The sequence below is a fragment of the Erithacus rubecula genome (genome assembly GCF_903797595.1).
Source record: "Erithacus rubecula genome assembly, chromosome: 3".
Taxonomy (NCBI): Eukaryota; Metazoa; Chordata; class Aves; order Passeriformes; family Muscicapidae; genus Erithacus; species Erithacus rubecula.
The window spans coordinates 96,938,790-96,956,824 of record NC_136689.1 but is presented as its reverse complement, the minus strand read 5'-3'; the positions used below and the strand labels follow the sequence as shown (position 1 = coordinate 96,956,824).

The following is an 18,035-nucleotide window of genomic DNA, read 5'->3' as shown; positions in this document are numbered from 1 at the left end:
TGTCATCCCCGCGCAGCCCTTTGCCGGTCCCGGGCAGCGCAGCATGAGCTCTGCTGGGAGACTGGCGAGCCGTGGGGAAGTACGGGAGTGAAAACTGGAAAAAAGGGATAAACAAGGTAAATTCAGAAGATCTTTGCTAAATTCATGTTTTACTTGCGTTAAAGCAAAAACCTCGCGGCGAGACCCAGCAGAGCCTCCCTCCGCCTGCGGACACGCTTCGGGAAAGGGGTGGGCAGGGAAGGGGAAAGGGAAGGAGCGGGAGCCGGGCAGAGAGCGCGCCCTGCCGGCTGTCACCGCCCGTGTCACCGCCCGTGTCACCGCCCGTGTCACTGTCTGTGTCACCCCCATGTCACCGCCCGTGTCACCGCGGCTGGAGGAACCACGAGCACACGGGGCTGGGAGCAGGTGCCAAACCCGTGTGACAAGCGCATCACCGGTCCGTGGGTTCCCAGCCCTGCTGGAAGCGGCGCTCTGTTCCAGCAGCATCCTCGGCACTCGCGTGTCTCTTTTTTGGGTGTTTTGTGCCATAACAGCGGCAGCTGCTGCTTCACAACTGGAGCACAGCACCCGTGAGCCAGGGTGGATCCCAAACAGATCTGTTTCTCCTTCCCTCTGCCCTGCTGTGCCCTCACACGGATGCTGGCTCCTGGTGGGAAGTGGCTGCAGAGCGGTGTGAAGGGAAAAAAGGGGTGTACTCCTCTAGCACATGGAAGCTGTATTTAAAATACAGTGATGATTTAAATTTGGCAGGAAAATCCTTAGCCGCTAAATTTTGCAAAGCCTTCTGAGGGATTTCTGCTGATATTTTCGGCAAATGACTTGGGAAAATGAATCCTTTTGGGGTTAGAATATTACTGGAGGCTGTTTTCATTATGTCTTTCTCAGTTACCCAGAAATATATTAGAATAGTGTGAGTTTGCTTGGAACCCAACCTTAGAGCCTAAGGTATTCAGGTGTTCTAGAAAACAGAAATCTGCAGTTTCCTGTTTCAAATGTTGCAGGAATAAATAACAGGATTATAATGGCTTAGCTGATATATATATATATACACATATTATATAGGAGGGGAAAGTGCAATATTGATGTTGGCCCTGAGAACCACATTAGAAACTAAAAAGGAGTAGGGGAAAAAAAGTCTTGCATTTCACCTCTCTAGAGACTTGGGATATGTGGGTTTCTTGTGAAGTGTCTGCCTCACCTGTGACTTCATGTCCAAGGAGAATGGAATTAAAAGTCCTAGTGCTGGATGGTTCCATGTACATACATATATAGATATTTATTTGAGCATGGCTGAGATGTTTTCAAAGCTCTTAATGATCTATCCAAATTATAAAGGTCTTTTACCAAATTGTAAAGGTTTGCTGACCCCACAACATACCTGAAGATAGTTTTGAGATTCTTCAGTCTGACAACTTAAAATCTTAAAGATTTGCCACAATACCTTTTCCTTTCAAAGAGAAAAGCACTTTGAATGGGTTTGATTTCTTGTTTTTCATGGGAATTTTTTTTATATAAGGCCATTGAAATATTCGGGTGAGAGCATAAAAATGGTTGAAGAATCAAGACTTATTAAAATGCCTACTTTGTTGTATTGATCTGTGATTTAGCATTTCATCTTTCCAGTTCTTTGGATGTCAAAGTACACTTACAAATATAGCATGAGTTTTCTGTCTATCATATTATTCTCAAGACACGATTTTTCTTTTAATTGTCATTTTGTTTATGGAGTCAGAATATCTACACAGAGCCATGTAGTGATTTATTCAGTGAGAAAAGGATTTTCATGTACGATTACCTCCTCTTTATTTGTGCATTTATGAATCCTTTTTTCAGAAATTCTTATATAGCTGCTACTGCTGCTCAAATTGCTGTGGTTTTTAAAGAGAATAATGCTTATTGATAGTTCCCACATGCACTGGCAGGCACATCTAAAACCTGTACTTTTGTGTTCACAGCTTGCATAATATAAAATTTAGAGATTGCTTGTCAAACTAAGTGTCAGCTGAGTTTCCTAGGAAACTCACTGAAGATATTTATAAAACTACAGATCAGCTTAATAATAGATATAATAATGTCAGTAGCTCATGATTTTTTTTTACTTTATTGGTCCATTTTAGTTGGCTTTAATTTGTTGCTAAACCAAACCACTACATTTCCAAACAGACCCTCCTTTCAATATCTTGCCTAATTATTTATTAAGAAAAAGTAGCTTTGCTATTCCATGTAAGAAAATGTAAAATTAAAAAGAGCATTAAAAAGAATTAGTTATCTGACTGAATCCTTTATAAGTAAAACCACAATTGTGAAATAGAAATGTAAATATTGTATCATGTTATTGTTTTATTCACTCTTGAATCGAATGTGTGAATTTGAAGTTCATTGCACATACATGCAAAAGAGCCACTGCAGAATTTACATAAATCCTGAGCATGGGTTTCTATAGAAGCTACATAAATAGAAGACTTGTCAATATTGTAAAAAGGCATGATTCTGTGAAAATAATTACATCCCTGAGCTGTGGAAAAAACAACAACAACAAAAACCCTACAGAAAACCAAATAGAATCTAAAAAGAGAATAAGTAACACTTGGTGTCCATTTTTATTCATTCTTCTGTTATTATGTTTTCCTCGCACTGATTCTTTGAGTTGAGACATCAGCATTGCCACAGTTGAGAGATTTTTTGTACTTTAAGCTCTTTAAATGAAAATTTCAGTCGTAAATTCAAAATTTGCTGTATGTATAAAATAATCTATATTTTCTCAGAACATAATTACACAAAACAATTAGGATTAGGTGAAGTTAATGTTCTCTGGAAAGCAGTTTTTAAAAGTAATTTCAGTTTTCCCATTTTAATATGGTAATGAGAAGTAGTGTATTTAGAAATGAGGCAGCACTGACTTCTTATCTCCTCTGGAATCCATTTCTTGTACCCAGTATGTACATTTGTCTGTCAGGACTATTTTTTGATGCTGTGCTAATTAGCCAAGTAAGGAGTTCATATGAAGTATATTCAAAAACTGATTTTCTTTTGAAAAGGTAAGAGTGTAGCTGCCTGTGTGTCACTGTCTTAGAAATCTCATTGCACACTTAACGTTGTCATTGCAGAAGAAATCTTAGGAAACCTGTCCATGACACACTGGAAAGGTTAATTTCCTATAAAGCTGCAAAATTTATCCCAATCCTAATAGTAGCTGCTTGTGGATTTATTGGATGCTAGTAATACCATTTCAGCTTGTTCCAGCAAGGTGACAGCTAAAACCTTGTAAATCATTGCATTTATTTTAATAGAGCTTACATGCAGACAACAGCCTTACAAGCATAAAATGGTACAGCTGCTGTGTCAAATGATATTTTTAAAGCACATGATATTTGTCAGAGCTGGCTCTCTCTTTGCTGTGGTGTCACAGTTTAGGGTATTCAAAACTTGTCTTTCTACTGGGAGGAAGTGAAAGATGACTTCAGCTCATAGTTAGGACATCTAATTAGGAGCCTTACCTCTTTCCCAACCTGCCATGGATTGTGTGTAGTGTAACTGCATTACTTCTCACTGTTCTGTTCTTTACCCTAAATGGGCAAGTGCTAACAACCAAAACCTTCCTTAAGTACTTGTATAGGGAAGAAAGGTCTGAGTTAGCACTTCATACTGTGTTGAACCATTTAGGAAAGTTCTACCAAAATGGTCCTGGTATTGTGGAGACAAGATGTATTGTCTCTGATTTATACACCAACTTCACAAGACGTGTTTCTGCAAGAAAAGTCAGTTGACTGTCTTGCAAGGTTTGTGATGGAGTTGTATTTGTGCACAAACACCGAATTCAGTCCACACTGTTAAGCAGATCCCTTTCTGTGTCAGCCATAGTTTGTACTTTGGAACAGACTTACAAGAACATCCATCTTAAGGAAAAATTTTCTGATTGGGCTTTTTTGCCTTTTTTTTCATGTTCTGTGCTGCAAGCGTGAGGTGAGAGTTCTCTCAGTAATAGGTGTGTCACTTAGAAATGCATCGCTCTGCTCGGTGTCTGCATGAACCGTGGGGACAGCTGGAGTTAAACTTTGCTCAGTCAAGGGCATGACAATCATCTGACCAGGTTCAGCCTCAATACAACTGCTTTTCCATGCTGACTGTAGCTGACCATAAAAATCCTTATATAAATTTACAGGGCTTTTGGCAAGGAAGGAGTATTTGTGAAAAGGTGCTTTTTCTTCAGGGTTTCTTCCATGTAGTTTTACTAACAGGCACCCGTTGGGTTGTGCTAAACAGTGATTTTTTGTTTGTTTGTTGTTTAAACCCTGTGCTTAGCCATCCATACCTTGATCATCCACAAAGCAAAGCTGAGTATTCTAACCTCAGATACTGCTATAGCAATGGAGGTCTGAAAAGGAAAAATATTATAAGTAAATACATATGCAGTGTATTTTCTTTTCCTTTCAGTTCATATCCGTGGGAAACTGCTATGAGAATTACAAACAGCTTTTAGGGGGCTATTTTTTCAACTGGCCAGTGTGTGTGACCCCTGTTAACAGTGTTAACAGTGAATTACTTTTTATGTCAAGAGTTCACTAGTTTTTTTCTTTCTTTCCCACTGCAGTTAAGTGGGACATGTATTCCATGTGCACACTCAAGTAAAATTGGGGAAAACTTGCCTTTTGATAAAGAAATCTTGAAAATATTGGTGGGATATGTCAGCCTATGGGATATTCACTGCCAAATACCAAATAACAATGTAGAAATTCAAGAAAGCTTCTAAGTCATATTGGCTGTCTGGGGAAAATAAGCCAGCTATGTTCATGGGAGATCTAAGATATAGATGGAAGTTAGAGAGGAGAACCTGCCTCTTTTAGCAATAAATACAAAATCACATCTTATATCCTTAAGTGCTGCCATTCTAACACATATTAGGAAAGAATTAAAGCTTAAAAAATCTTTTAAATAATCATAGAATGTAGTCCGTCCGTCCGTCCCCGTTTTTCTCATTCTCTTTTCTCTTGCCCTTCCTTGTAGCTGTAAGTCTGTCTTTCACTCAGTGCACCACTGAGTTTTGGTGACATAAAGAATCATATTTATTAACCTCCACTTTTTGTATTTTAGTTGCAATGTTGGAGGGCAGCAAGTCAGTCCAAAGCTTTTTGTATATACCAACAAGTATTTCTGCTAACATTACTGAGACCTTGATTAACATTAAACTTGATCAGCATTATGCTAAATAAAGGCAACCTTTCTCAACATTTTCTATATTAAATCCCAAACTCTTTTTTAAGTCTTAACAACTGTATGATGTTATGATCTGTGGTTAGTCTTACTGTTTTCTAGTGATCCTCACAAAATTGTTCTATTTTAATTATGTTTTGAACCACTTCTGGGTACAGTGTAATGGTAACTTTAAAAGTGCTGTATTGAAACAGAGTCTGGGTTAAATGGTTGTTTGGCTTATAAAATGTAATCTTGAGCAATATAAGGAAATAATCAGGCTTCTAACTTTACCATTCAAATTTTGTTTTACTTCTCAGCAGGAGTGTAAACTTGAAAATGTAGTGAAATGTCTTCTGCTAGAGAGTATTTTACATATCTAAGTGCATGTTTATTTTTCTTCTAGCTTTTTAGAAAGAATTGACAGCGTCAGCATGGATGACTACACACCTACAGATCAGGTTAGTAAAAATTATGGGGCAGGATCTGAACCAAGACTGACATTCATCTGGATTTTCTGTGTAATTTATTTTAGCCCCTACTGCAACTGAAATAGGGCATATGGCAGAATAGAAAAATATGGTCTAGCAATTTAAGATATGGATATTGAAGAAGAAGAGGCATTTTTGTGATACAAACTTGTCTTTTGCTATTGTAACATCTAGGTCAGTGATTCCTGTAATACATCAATTTTGTCTTCTTGTTTCCCATTCTGTGTCCCACAAAAAAGGTGAATGGAAAAAAGAACTGAAAGCATAAATGTAAAAAGTTATGGTTTCCCTCATGAGCCTTTGCTACAGAGGAGCAATGCTTTATTTCAATGGTGAAGGTGATCCCAGATGGAGACTTCTCATGTCTATCAGAAGGGTCCTTCAGAGGCTAAAGCTTGCATGCATAAGGTGTCCAGATTCAGGGGAGAGCACCAGTGGCAGCAGCAGAGCTTGAAAACAGCTCTGTGGGCCTGCAGATTCCTTCTGTGCAGGCTGTGCCCATCTCCTGCGGGTAGCAGAGTTCCTATTTAAGCCTCATCTGCAAGACAGTACATTTTTTTTCCCAGATGCTGTGATATATCTTGATGGAGTGCTCTAATGGCAAACACAATCTTGTTAAGGCTGAGCTTCTGCAGCCTTGAAGTGAGGAAGGGCTTCAGCATCTTGCCTGGCTTCAGCTGCCTTCCCTGAGCTCAGGCTGTGTGCTTTCCTTGGCTGTCTCTTCAGCAAACATTCTGAAGCTGTTATTTTCAGTGCTGCTATCCCACTGTCATTCAGCAGTCTCAGCCAAGACTCTGGGCCACGTCATAAACTTCAAATACAGGTGGCAGAAGAGAATCCCTGCACTGGATAATTCAGTCTAACCATGCAAGGCATATAACAGGTGGATGCCCTTAGGAAAAAATAAATAAAAAACAGAGCTGTCAAATCTCACTGTGCAATCAGGGAGTGAAGTTCAAAGAAATTAGGTAGCTTGCCAGAGATCACCCAAGGAAGCATTCAGACAAGAGCCTGTTCCTTCTGACCCTAGTGTAGGTCCATAACCACAAGAATGTCTATAGTCAACCTAATACAGGATCAATTATTCAAGCACTCAAGACATTTTCAGACCAAACCAATTTGCACTAGGGTTTGCTCCATCTAGACCTCATAGTTTTAGCAGTGAGATCACTCACCTGGAGAGAGAAGTCAGTGAAGAAAGCCTCATTTTTGCTTTCATTATTTACATTTGTGTTGGCCTGTTTGTTCCTGGGAGGCCCTTCTCTACCTGAAGTAGTCTTTCATCACCTAGAAGTTTTTCCTGAAACTTCTTTTGGGGAGAAATATCTTGAAAGATCAGAGAAGCCCTTGGTATTTGACAGGTGGAAAACTTTTGCTTTGAGGGGGGGATTCTCTTTTGCTCTTGTTTTCATCCTGTTCAAGTGTATCAGTTCCTTGCTGAACAAACTGGTAAAAACCACTAATTTCCCCCTTCCCTTTTTCTGATTTTTGGGGGTTTTGGGGGTTTGTTTTGCATCATAATAGAGTCAACAAGTAACAGAAAATGACAGTAACCATATGAAATAACTAGAAGTATTAAATAAGTGCCCTTCAGCTGAGTGCATACAGATGTCAGAACAGCCAAGATTTGCCTTGGCTCCCAGAAGCAGTAGACAGTAGGATAGGGGAAAAAGGGAAGCTGTGCTTGCACTCTGCACCACTGGCTGCCTCCTTCTATGCAGGAAGGGGGCATCATAAATTGCTTTTGCGTACTCCCCTTGAGAATCAAGGAAATTATTATTTTTTAATTATTAAAGGAGTGTTGGTTAGGTTGAGAAGTAGTGCTAGTTTAAAAAATGGGAAAGAAATGCCATATTTCTGCACAACATAAATTCTGTTCCCTTGTGCTCTGTAACAGAACTTTAATTACTCAGTCACAAGCTATTATTTTGATAGGATTCCTGTCTCATTCAATACAATAGAGGGCAGAGTTAAGGTTGCCTGGGAAACTGTAAATCTGGAGTTTTCTAACATTTGAATACTTGACTTTTCAACATGAATAACATTTTTCTTAGTTTTATGTAACTTCAGAATTCATTATCCTCATCACATACCAAGGTGTATGACCATCAAGAATAGGTTTCAGTGGGCAGTAAGGAAAACATAGATGGGCTCTCCTGCTTTCTGGTGCACAAATCAAGTGCAGTGATCATTATTATTTAGCTATCATGTCAGTACAGACAAATTCCAATTTACCAACAAGTCAGATTAAACTTTCATTAAATGAAATATTTAAGACTTTTCATGGAAAATATTCCAAGCTTTTAAGAACAAAATTAGGATAGAAAAAAGTCTTACTAATCAGCTTCTGTGTTCTCATTTCCAGGACCTATTAAGATGCAGAGTGTTGACATCAGGGATTTTTGAAACAAGATTTCAAGTAGATAAAGTAAATTTCCAGTAAGTCTATTAGTAATGATTTATGAATGTCATATTCATTTTAAACAGCTTCATTCAGATGTCTGTGTTCATGTATGCATGGTATGGCAGGGGTGGGAGTGGATGGTTTTTAGTTGTTTGATTTGGCTTTTTAGCTCTCTTTCCAGAGGTCCTAGTAAAATTACCTCATACTTTGCAAAAATAGCTTTTATTAGTTATGTATATTAGCAATGCTCTATAGTAGGGTTGTGTGTGGCTGCTTGTAAAAAGTGGTGCATTGGTATAGCACTATAAAATTATAAAATACCCTTGAGGATGAGAGCTCACAGAAGTCAGTGGGAATCCTCCTTTCTTCCAGAGGGCTCCAAGCTCTGTGTTTGTCAAAGGTTTTTGTTGTGTCTCTGTAAAGCACCCACAGTCAGACTGGCTTCTCTCACCAGTTCTTGCCCAGAAAGGTGGCAGTGCTGACAGGGCTGAGCTGCCTCATGTCCTCCTCCATACACCACCCTTCAAAATATCCTGAAACCTCTCCTTGGTTATAGTGCAGTATTACATGTCATATGCACTGCCATGGGCTGGAAAGGCCAACACTTGTTCTTGAAGAGTGCATTTCTCATTTTATGGGTTCAGTAGGCTTCACCTGGCAGAGCAGGATAGGTGGAACAGTGCAGCTGTCTCTGACATGCAGCACAGTATCAGCAGATCTCTCTCCTCTTCAGGTAATATTTTACTGCCCCTGTCCTTGGGGCTCTCAGATTTTTTTGTCAGATTTTTAAACTGAACCCTCGTGCTGTGCATGCTTCGTGTGATTTTTCCTAGTGCACATAAGTGATATAACATCCTATGGCTTTTTAACAGCATGTTTGATGTAGGTGGCCAGAGAGATGAGAGAAGAAAATGGATCCAATGCTTTAATGGTAAGTAAAAACATTTTGTTTTGAACTTATTCCCTGAGATGTGAGCAGCTTAGTTCATATCCATGCACAGTACCTCACTTTTACAGAAGTCCAGTGTTACAGGTAAGCTTTTTCTGGTATTTTTGACCAGTTGATGACTAATGGTGGTGTTACCCTGAGGAGTATGTGCTGGTATAATGGAGATGTTCTATTCTCTCTCCTTTCCTTCCTTCTTTCTTTTGTGTGTTCTGCCCAGATGTCACAGCTATCATCTTCGTTGTGGCTTGCAGCAGCTACAACATGGTAATAAGGGAAGACAATAACACAAACAGACTACGGGAATCCCTGGACCTTTTCAAAAGTATCTGGAATAATAGGTAAAACAAACCTCATTTCCCCCCAGTTTAATTACAGTTCAATTTCTTTTGAAATAGCACTCCCCTTGCTCAGACTGTTTATTCAGAAAATACCTAGGCTGGGCCTGAGTGTCCCCACAGTGACACCCCTCCCTGGCAGGGGCTGTGGCACAGGGACAGTGCACGTGGCATTTCAACATTAGGGCCAAAGTGATGGAGGGCATAAGGACAGCTTGGAAAGGACAAGTGCCCCCCAGGCTGGCAGCTACAAGGGAGGCAGGGGAGACCCTTTCTTGGCATCATTGATCCTCTGAGGAACATTTGATCTCCTCAAACTCAGCAGCAGGAGCAGCTCACTGTGCTTGTTCCTGACGCAGGCAGCTGCTCTCGGAAGGGGCATCCCTGAGATCATAGGGTGCCTCTGCCTTGGGGATGTGCTTCAGACCTGGTCTGACTGGAGCTGCCTTTAAATTGCCATGATTTACAGTGCCTGTAAATCATAGGTACCTAACCAAACAGCAACCCAAATGGGCTCCTGGTAGAGAGCAAGTAAAAATAATGTGCAAAATCAGGTGATGAAGTTTTCAGCACATACCTGTGAGGATGCTCTGCACTGAGAAGTGATTGAAGGTAGAGTGAAGGAAGAATGTTAACTGCACATCCCAAGGCGCATTGTCACAGTGATGGATTAATTGGGGAAGAAAAGAGACATTTTCTTTCCATTTATCAGGTGTCATACAGGCCATGCTAAAAGATGGGATATTTGTGTGGATGAGCAGCAGCTTAGAGCAGTTTGAGGGAAGGGAGCTTTCTAGCCTTTTTTTGGTTGTTTTTTTTTCTTTATCACAACCAAATAAAGCAGACAGTAATGCCTGTGAATTGTGGTGCTTCTAGAAAATGTCATCAGTTTCTGAATTTTGGTATCTAAAAGAGAATTTAGAAAAAAAAAATTGAAAACTGCTCCCTTCAGCAATGTCCACTGCAGTTTTTCTAAATGTATTTACTGACCATAGAAATACACCTACCAGCACAGTGCAGACCAATCAAAACAATCATTTAGGTGATTTTTTTTTTGCTGTTGAAGCATATTCTACACTATTTCACACTCTGTCCACACAGGGATAGCCAGTAAATTTTCTATCAGTGTGATATGTTTTTTGTTGATTAACATGTCAGAGATAACACAAGCGTTTGGTTTGTTTTTGACAGGTGGTTACGGACCATTTCTATCATTTTATTCTTGAATAAACAGGACATGCTGGCTGAAAAAGTCTTGGCAGGGAAATCAAAAATTGAAGATTACTTTCCTGAATACGCGCATTACACTGTACCTGAGGATGGTAAGGATTTTCCCCATGCTGGGATGGCACCTGCTGGGATGGCCCAGCCCAAAGCTCCTCTCTCTGTCTCTCTGTCTGACTCTCACACACACTCACAAGCACACACTGTTCCTTGACATGAGCTGCTGCTCAGGTAAGGAGCATGCCAGCAGCACAGGCTGTGCTGGGTCGGGTCTGAAGGGTTCTGGCTCCACAGCACCTCCACCTTTTGGGAGGAGCCACCAGTCCCAGGAGAGCAACACCTCCCCCCTTCCCAGGTGCTTCTGCCTGAGCCTCCCACAGTGCTGAACTTCGTTGGGGATTCATGAGATTTATTTTGCAGCCATTCTGCATCCTCCAACACTGTAAATTTCAGTTTTTGAAATACTGCTGGGAAGCCCAGCAGACCAGTAAGGGAACTTTAATGGAGGAAAACCATATCAGTAGATAGGAAGAGAGCTCTGGTGATGGAGCCATCAATTTCTTATCTTCAAGAAGTGCAGTGGTTCCTGCCCCACAGTAGCATATTGCAGAGGTAAATTTTGGTATTATGCCAGCTGTATACCAGGCAGAGTGCTCCCCAGAGGTCTCAGGTCAGTCTAGCAAAAGTGGTAAAACTTTTACTTTCTGACCTCTCACCTCTGCCTTACCTGAGTGATGTCCCTGCAGCCACCTGTTGGAAAAAGCTTTCATTCCCCACCAAGCACCACCAACAGCCTTGGTTACAGTGGTGAAGATGATGATAGACTGTTTTCAGCCTTCATTGAGGTCTGGAACTTCATGAGTGTGATTCTGAGTTTCAGGGACAGAGGATAAATGAACTGCCCTAAAATCTGAGTTGATCTGGCATCTGTTTTCAGAAATCTTATCTCCATCACCCAAAATTTCCCTTCTCAAACATACAGTACATAGACAGAGTTGGAGTGCATTTTTCAGCATTTTTTAATTATAAGCCAATTGTCAGAAAAATGTAGTTTTTTGTATTTCTCAGAGGGATTTCACTGTGGGTACCTAGAGTGATCCAGAATATTCACACATGAAGCAGCTCTCTATTTTTAAGCTGTATTTGTTCACTTACTCTTCAATTTCAGCTGACATTATTTAAAGGCAGCAGCACTGAATTCCAATATGCTGTTGATTGTGCTGCTGCTCTATTTTTAACCCCAGCACTATGGATGAAAAATACGTTTCCATATTCTGATAAATTTTGCCCTTTACAATATTATGTTTATAAGCATCTGATTTTGGTATCCTAGATGAGAGATAACACTGAAAGGAAATAAATAGGTTATCTCTTCACTGCACTATGTTTTACACTTAGAGTAAATACAGTCATTGCATGACCTAGACAGTGACAACTTCATCTGCCAACAAACAGTTGATAGTGACCAACAAGTCTGCTCAACAAGAATTTAATCCAAAACCCCTTGATGGGCAATATATCTGAAGTATTCTGATGAACTGAGGCCTGGAAATAAAATTAATTTTTATATATATCAGAAGGTCTTTCAATGCTATAATTTTTTCCAAGTATAATCTTGGACTAACAGTTTTTAAACCCACATTCCTTCCTGCAGAAGCTTTTTTCAGGAAATGCTGCTGCAGAAACTGAACAGCTCAGCTGCTTTTTCTAGTCATATTTTCTGATAAAAGCTAAACCCTAACTCCCACTTGTTTTATATCTATATGAACAAACTTGTGGATGTGAGTAAGCCTTTTTGTGGTATGACCAATGACATTGTTGCAATGATTTCAGCAATTTTCAGGTTTCTGAAATACATTGTATGCATAGTCAAGTTTTACAGTACTCTTAATTTTAGTTTTACCTACTGGAAATCTCTAGCTTCCTCCTTATTAAATCTTCTGTTACAAATAGATAGTTGTTTAGTTTTTGTTTTTCTGATGTCATTTCTTTCTAATTGAACAGCAACACCAGATGCAGGAGAAGACCCCAAAGTCACAAGAGCCAAGTTCTTCATCCGGGATGAGTTTTTAGTGAGTAATTTTCATCTTATGTGTGATTCTATCATAGAAAATACTGACAGATGGCATAGTTTATTTAGGGAAGACTGATGGAGTTTTTGCAGAAAGCTGGAAGGAGAGGACAATGTCTGGCAATTCCCTAATTCCTTTCAGCTGCCCATCTTGCAGAACCTTCCTCAGTGCTGCACATTTTTATGCCCGTTTTACATAAAATCACCTGCCATGCAAATTGCCACACAGTAAGTGCTAATGCTTAGAATGGTCATGCACAGTCCATGAATAAACAAATAGCCTTTCTTATTTTTACCCTGCATTCCTTCAAGGAATTTGGCAGTGGTCAACTGACAGCAGAAATTAAAAAAAAGAAAAAGTAGATTTTATCATTTTATGCTTAAATAAGATTTCTGGTATGCCATTGAGGAGGTTTGCCTTACCTTTGGACTGGTGGTTCACTGAAGCATCATAACAAAGTCTTGTCTAGTCACATTTTTCTTGCAGTTAAGGTTTCCTCTGAAGCTGGAGTGAAGCTTTATATGTTGAAGTCTTTACATGTTGAAGGTGAAAGCAGTTGTCAGGCAAACGATCACAGCCCAATTCTGCTGTCAGAAACAGAGAGTTAAATCCAGTATCACTTGTGGCTTCACTCATTCTGGTTGTTCCCACAGTGCAGAGCAGCAAGAGAGACCAGAACCAAAGCTCACCTGTCATGCCCTATTGGTAGAAACTATATGCGTGTGTTTGAGATAACAAACTGAGTCATTAGAATTAAGAATTTTGAAGTCATTATGCATTTACCAGCATTGTTAGGATTTACAGCTGCTGACGCACCAAGAAAGAAGCAATTAACTATATTCACACTTTGGGGATTTCCAGTTGCTGTCTTAGCCTTCCATGTCCTGAGGAAAAATGTCAGATTGTGCTGTGTTAAAGTAAGAGTTACCAAAAACTCACTTCAAGGCAAATCTCCCCTGTGCTAATGCTGGAATCCTGTGAAGCAGGTGACGAAATCCAGTCTGGAAGGAGAGTGGCTCTGAGAGATGAGTTACAGGGAAATTAGGGTGAAATTCCCCACCTTTATCTATTTTCATGATTTAAAATAACCCATCAAGGGTGAGATCCTTACCTGCCATGACTCACTGGCATTAGGGAAGGAGGCCACCTATGAAGCAGGGAGGGGAGAGGACTCAGGCACTGCAGCCACAGAAGAAACCCCTGTGGGTGCTGGGGGCAAGGGAAGCTATTGTGCTGGGGCTGCCAGGCACTCCTTGGGGCTTGGCAGGCATGGGGCCAGAACAGCTTCTCCTTCATTTCCCTGCAGCTGCTGCAGGTTTGGCAGAGAGCATCTCCTCTGTAGCACATCTGTCTCCTGGCTTTGTGCTCTGAGTAACATGGCCAAGTAGAAATGGTCAATTCTAGTTCCATGGGGTGAGACACAAAAGGCTGAGGTTTCAGAGAGGGAGTGATAAAGGGCACAGGAGAAATACAAACTGGCAGGGATCTGATGGCCTTAGCCAGGTGCCAGGAAGAAAAGCCTTGTGTTTTCTACCTATGTCTGCTTTGGCTTTGCTTTATACTTTTTTTCCCAAGTTTATTGATTTGTGAGGATTAGAAAAGCAAAAGATGTCAGCTCATGGTTTCAGAGTTGGTCTGGGGTCTGTGGGTTGGGCAGCAGGGCTGGGATCTGTCAGATTTCAGTCAGGGAATAGCGTGGGAGGGATGGCTGGGCCAAGCCCAGCAGTGCCTGCACCTCGGGGCTGGGCTGGCAAGGGCACCTCCCCATCCTGGAAATGTGTTCTGTGGGAAATCCTCTGCCCTTCAGCTCGGGCACATCATTTCTCCTCCCAGACTCTTCCTGGAGGCAGTGTCCATGTGTTCTTGGTGAGGCTGCTCCCCAGCCCTGTTTTGGTGTTTTGCACACAGAGCTCTCCAGCTGCTGATGCTTAGTTTGAATATATCCCCAGTGTCACTCCTGTTAGAACCGTGGCATGGCTCCTCTGGTTCCTGTCCTGCTGGTTTTTACAAAACCTGAATCTGGGAGGTGAAGGAGCTGCTGTTCAGACACACAGACCAGGCTTCCTCAAATTTGTGTGTCACCCTGACCCCTGCAGTGTGGGGATGCCAGAATTAAATATTCCCACCCGGAAAGCAAATGCTCTTTCATCAGTGTCCCAGGGGATTTTTTTCTTCCCCTGTGAACTGGTGCTGAGTGACACACTGCTATTCAAAGTGAGTTTCGAGTAGGGGTGACAATTCTGCATTTATCTTCAAATGAGAGGACTGCAAGAGCCGCCAGGTGACAAAAACAGACAGCCCCCTAATATTTTGAAAATACATGCTTCAGCATGCTGTGTATGTAACACTGAGGGCAGGTTATTGCCATAGACGTGAGTGAAATCAGTGCATGATAAACACAAACAGGCAGTTATTAGTATTTTTCATGAGAGCATGCCTTAAACTAGGTACTGAAAGTAGCATGGTAAGAAAACAATTTTTAGACTGTGCATGAACACCTCTGTCTTATCAGTGTTGAATGTGTAATATTACCTAAATTACTTGGAAAAAATCTGCAATTTCATGTTGATCTAATTATGTAAATCATGGCTTTTAAATATCTATAGTTTAAGATATATTTGGTTACAGGTATTTAAAAGGTCAAATCTACATGTAAAAATAAATCCTACGTTAAAAATATGTGGTGTATCCAGACTGAGATAAAACACTGTCTTTTGTTGTTTAACCAGAGTAATTTATAATAAAATTTAGAAAATCATTATAAAAATCATTATCCTTAAAACTGACCTTCTGCTTTCATGACGTTTCATTTTTATTCTGCAAGATGATGATCTAGGATGGATTTATATTTGTCAGTCCTATAGTAATACAGAACAAAAATTAAGATTTTGGTTTTTTAATATATATTTTAAGATCCTGGGGAATTTTAACAAGATAATCATGGGCAAAGTGGTGCTGGAGCTTTAAGTCAGAACCTAAGAAGTTCTGCAGTAGCCTTGAGAAAATGTAATTCCGCATGGTGTGATGTTTACTGGATTTATGCATGCTTTATTACTCTAAGTGAACCCAGCCACCCTGGTGATAATTCCACCAAATTCTGGGTGCAGTGATGGTCCCAAGCCTTCAACTGGTTTAATGGGCGCTCTAAGTGAAGGTAACTTGAAGGGCCCTCACACAAGAAGCAGAATCAGTAGAATGCTGTTCTCTGCCACTGCTGGCTCCACAATTGGGAGGGTTTCGGTTTAGTGTTGCTGATTTTAAACAAGAGTTCAAGAATTTGCCACATGATGGCACCAAAAAAAGAAGAGAAAACAATTCCTGGGGCAGCTGCATGGCAGGCTGCACAGCTGTCAGCAGCACAGCTTTGGCTGCACAGTGATGCACAAATGGCAACAGCCTGTGCAGCTGAGGATGGCATCCGTGGCTCCCACAAAGGATTCCTGTCCTGGCCCGTAACAGTATCCATAACGTTTTGTAATCTTCATTTCAAATTTGTCATTCAGGCTCACCAGACCACAGCCCTCGCTTCTTTTTGTTCACTTTTTTTAGTGATCTATATACAGATTTCCCAGGTCTCTGACTGCTGAGATGTGCAACTTCTCGTGGTGTGGCACCTGATCCTTTTTTCCTGCCTCCCTCTTTCCACAGAGGATAAGTACGGCGAGCGGAGACGGGCGGCATTACTGCTACCCGCACTTCACGTGCGCCGTGGACACAGAGAACATCCGCAGAGTGTTCAACGACTGTCGGGACATCATCCAGAGGATGCACCTCCGCCAGTACGAACTCTTGTGAGGGGGATCACCGTGGAACCTGTGGTTTTAAATTCTTTGCTCCTTACTCTTTCTCTTGATGCTACCCCACACAGGGTGGAAGAATATACTATAGAAATGTCAGTCTCTTCACTTTGTTTACTTTTAATTGTTTAACCTTAAAGCTGATTTGAAGCAAGTTTGGGTTATTTTCCCTTCATGCTTTTTGGGACTATTTTTGTGCTTTATTTTGACATGCCACTTCTTCGTCATTCCACTAAGCCCTTTGGCTACCTCTGTTCCCTTAGGTTTTGTTTTTTTAAACTGAACGTGACCCGCTAAATTTTTTCCAGCGGGTTAACCTCAGTTCAGACCGGTATGTCAGCTGGATGACACTGAAGTCATACCTATCCCTCTGTGTGGGTTTCCTTTTTAACATGACATTGAAGAGTACTTGATGGGTGAAAAAAAGATTAATGCACTTTGTATCAGGTTATTAAATACTGTTGAGGAAGTAGACACACAATGTAGCAGCACCACAATATTTATTACTCTGTCACAGTTTTTAGCATTTCTGAGTTGCAGGTCAACTGATAAAGTGACCTCCTCTTTTAAGCCGTTACTGGCACAGGAAGTAGAGTAGATAATGAGAGGAACAGTGAAGACAAAGCAATTTTTCTGGGGTTTTGGAGCTAAGTGTCTCTGCACACCTCAGGCATTTGAATTACAGCTACTTTTCAGCCTGTTGCATCTGGGCAGAAAATTTACCACCCTCACTTATGTTATTTGTGCTGTCCACAAATGATCCTTTTAGTTCCGATCATTCTTGGACAACAGTCCTCTCCCTATATATATTTTTTTGTTTTACTGCTGGTTTATTATATTGTACAGACTGTAAAATGTAATATTATTTTGTACAACTTTATTGAAGAAAAATACTTGTAGAAGATCTTTGTGCCTTGATTATGGCTGTACCTGTAAAATGAGCTAAGATGTAAGTATGTTTTTGATTGCGCTGTACAGCTTGATGTCAACCTTACCTGCAGCAGTGACTGGAGGTAAGAACTTTATCTGTAGAGTTTAGGGGTTTTTTTCTGGTTTATATAAAAATGCTCTTTAGTATAAAAATTATAAATTATGCAAATTAACCACTTACCTTTCCAAGTAAGGTATTACAGTCACCGGATGTTGCAGCAAACATGCCTTTCTCTTTTGAAGTCTCAGCTTTAAAACATTGGAATTCATTCGAGTGTCCAAATTGCAACCTGGTGTTGGTTTTAATGGGAAACAAGGATTTCTTTTCTTTTTTTTTTTTTCTTTTTTTTTTTTTTCTTTTTTTTTTGTCCTTTATATTTAGAAAATATGTTTGGTAATTCTTTGGTCATTCATAGAACTTCACAATTGCACAGACCGATTGTGAATGTGTAAAGCACCATTATATAGAGCTCTTCAATCTTTGTACCAACAGCGGCTTTCATTGTGCAAGTAAATAGCGAGAAAGAAGATAAGAAAAAAAAAAGGTGTATGAACCCTTGTGTCTGGCCTAAGAGAATTACAAGATGACATTTTTATTTCTCTTTTAATAAAGAGACACATTAGAAAATTATTTTATTTTAAA

General features: G+C 40.4%; 1 protein-coding gene and 1 long non-coding RNA gene across 5 annotated transcripts in view; one reads left to right on the top strand and one right to left on the bottom strand.

The window, feature by feature from the left end:
• The window catches only part of GNAL (G protein subunit alpha L), a 177,152-nt gene extending 159,117 nt beyond the window's left edge, over nucleotides 1-18,035 (top strand). For all 4 annotated transcript variants that reach the window (XM_079300550.1, XM_079300553.1, XM_079300551.1 and 1 more), the window contains exons 6-12: nucleotides 5,597-5,651; nucleotides 8,047-8,120; nucleotides 8,958-9,016; nucleotides 9,252-9,372; nucleotides 10,561-10,691; nucleotides 12,598-12,665; nucleotides 16,314-18,035. In XM_079300550.1, the coding sequence (XP_079156676.1) occupies nucleotides 5,597-5,651; nucleotides 8,047-8,120; nucleotides 8,958-9,016; nucleotides 9,252-9,372; nucleotides 10,561-10,691; nucleotides 12,598-12,665; nucleotides 16,314-16,460 (655 nt within the window). In that variant the 3' untranslated portion in view covers nucleotides 16,461-18,035. The remainder of the gene's footprint in view (nucleotides 1-5,596; nucleotides 5,652-8,046; nucleotides 8,121-8,957; nucleotides 9,017-9,251; nucleotides 9,373-10,560; nucleotides 10,692-12,597; nucleotides 12,666-16,313) is intronic.
• LOC306799480 lies at nucleotides 5,951-10,554 on the bottom strand. Its single transcript, XR_013773603.1, has 2 exons — nucleotides 9,947-10,554; nucleotides 5,951-6,186 (listed from the first exon to the last, which is right to left on the bottom strand). It is a non-coding gene; the product is annotated as an uncharacterized lncRNA (long non-coding RNA).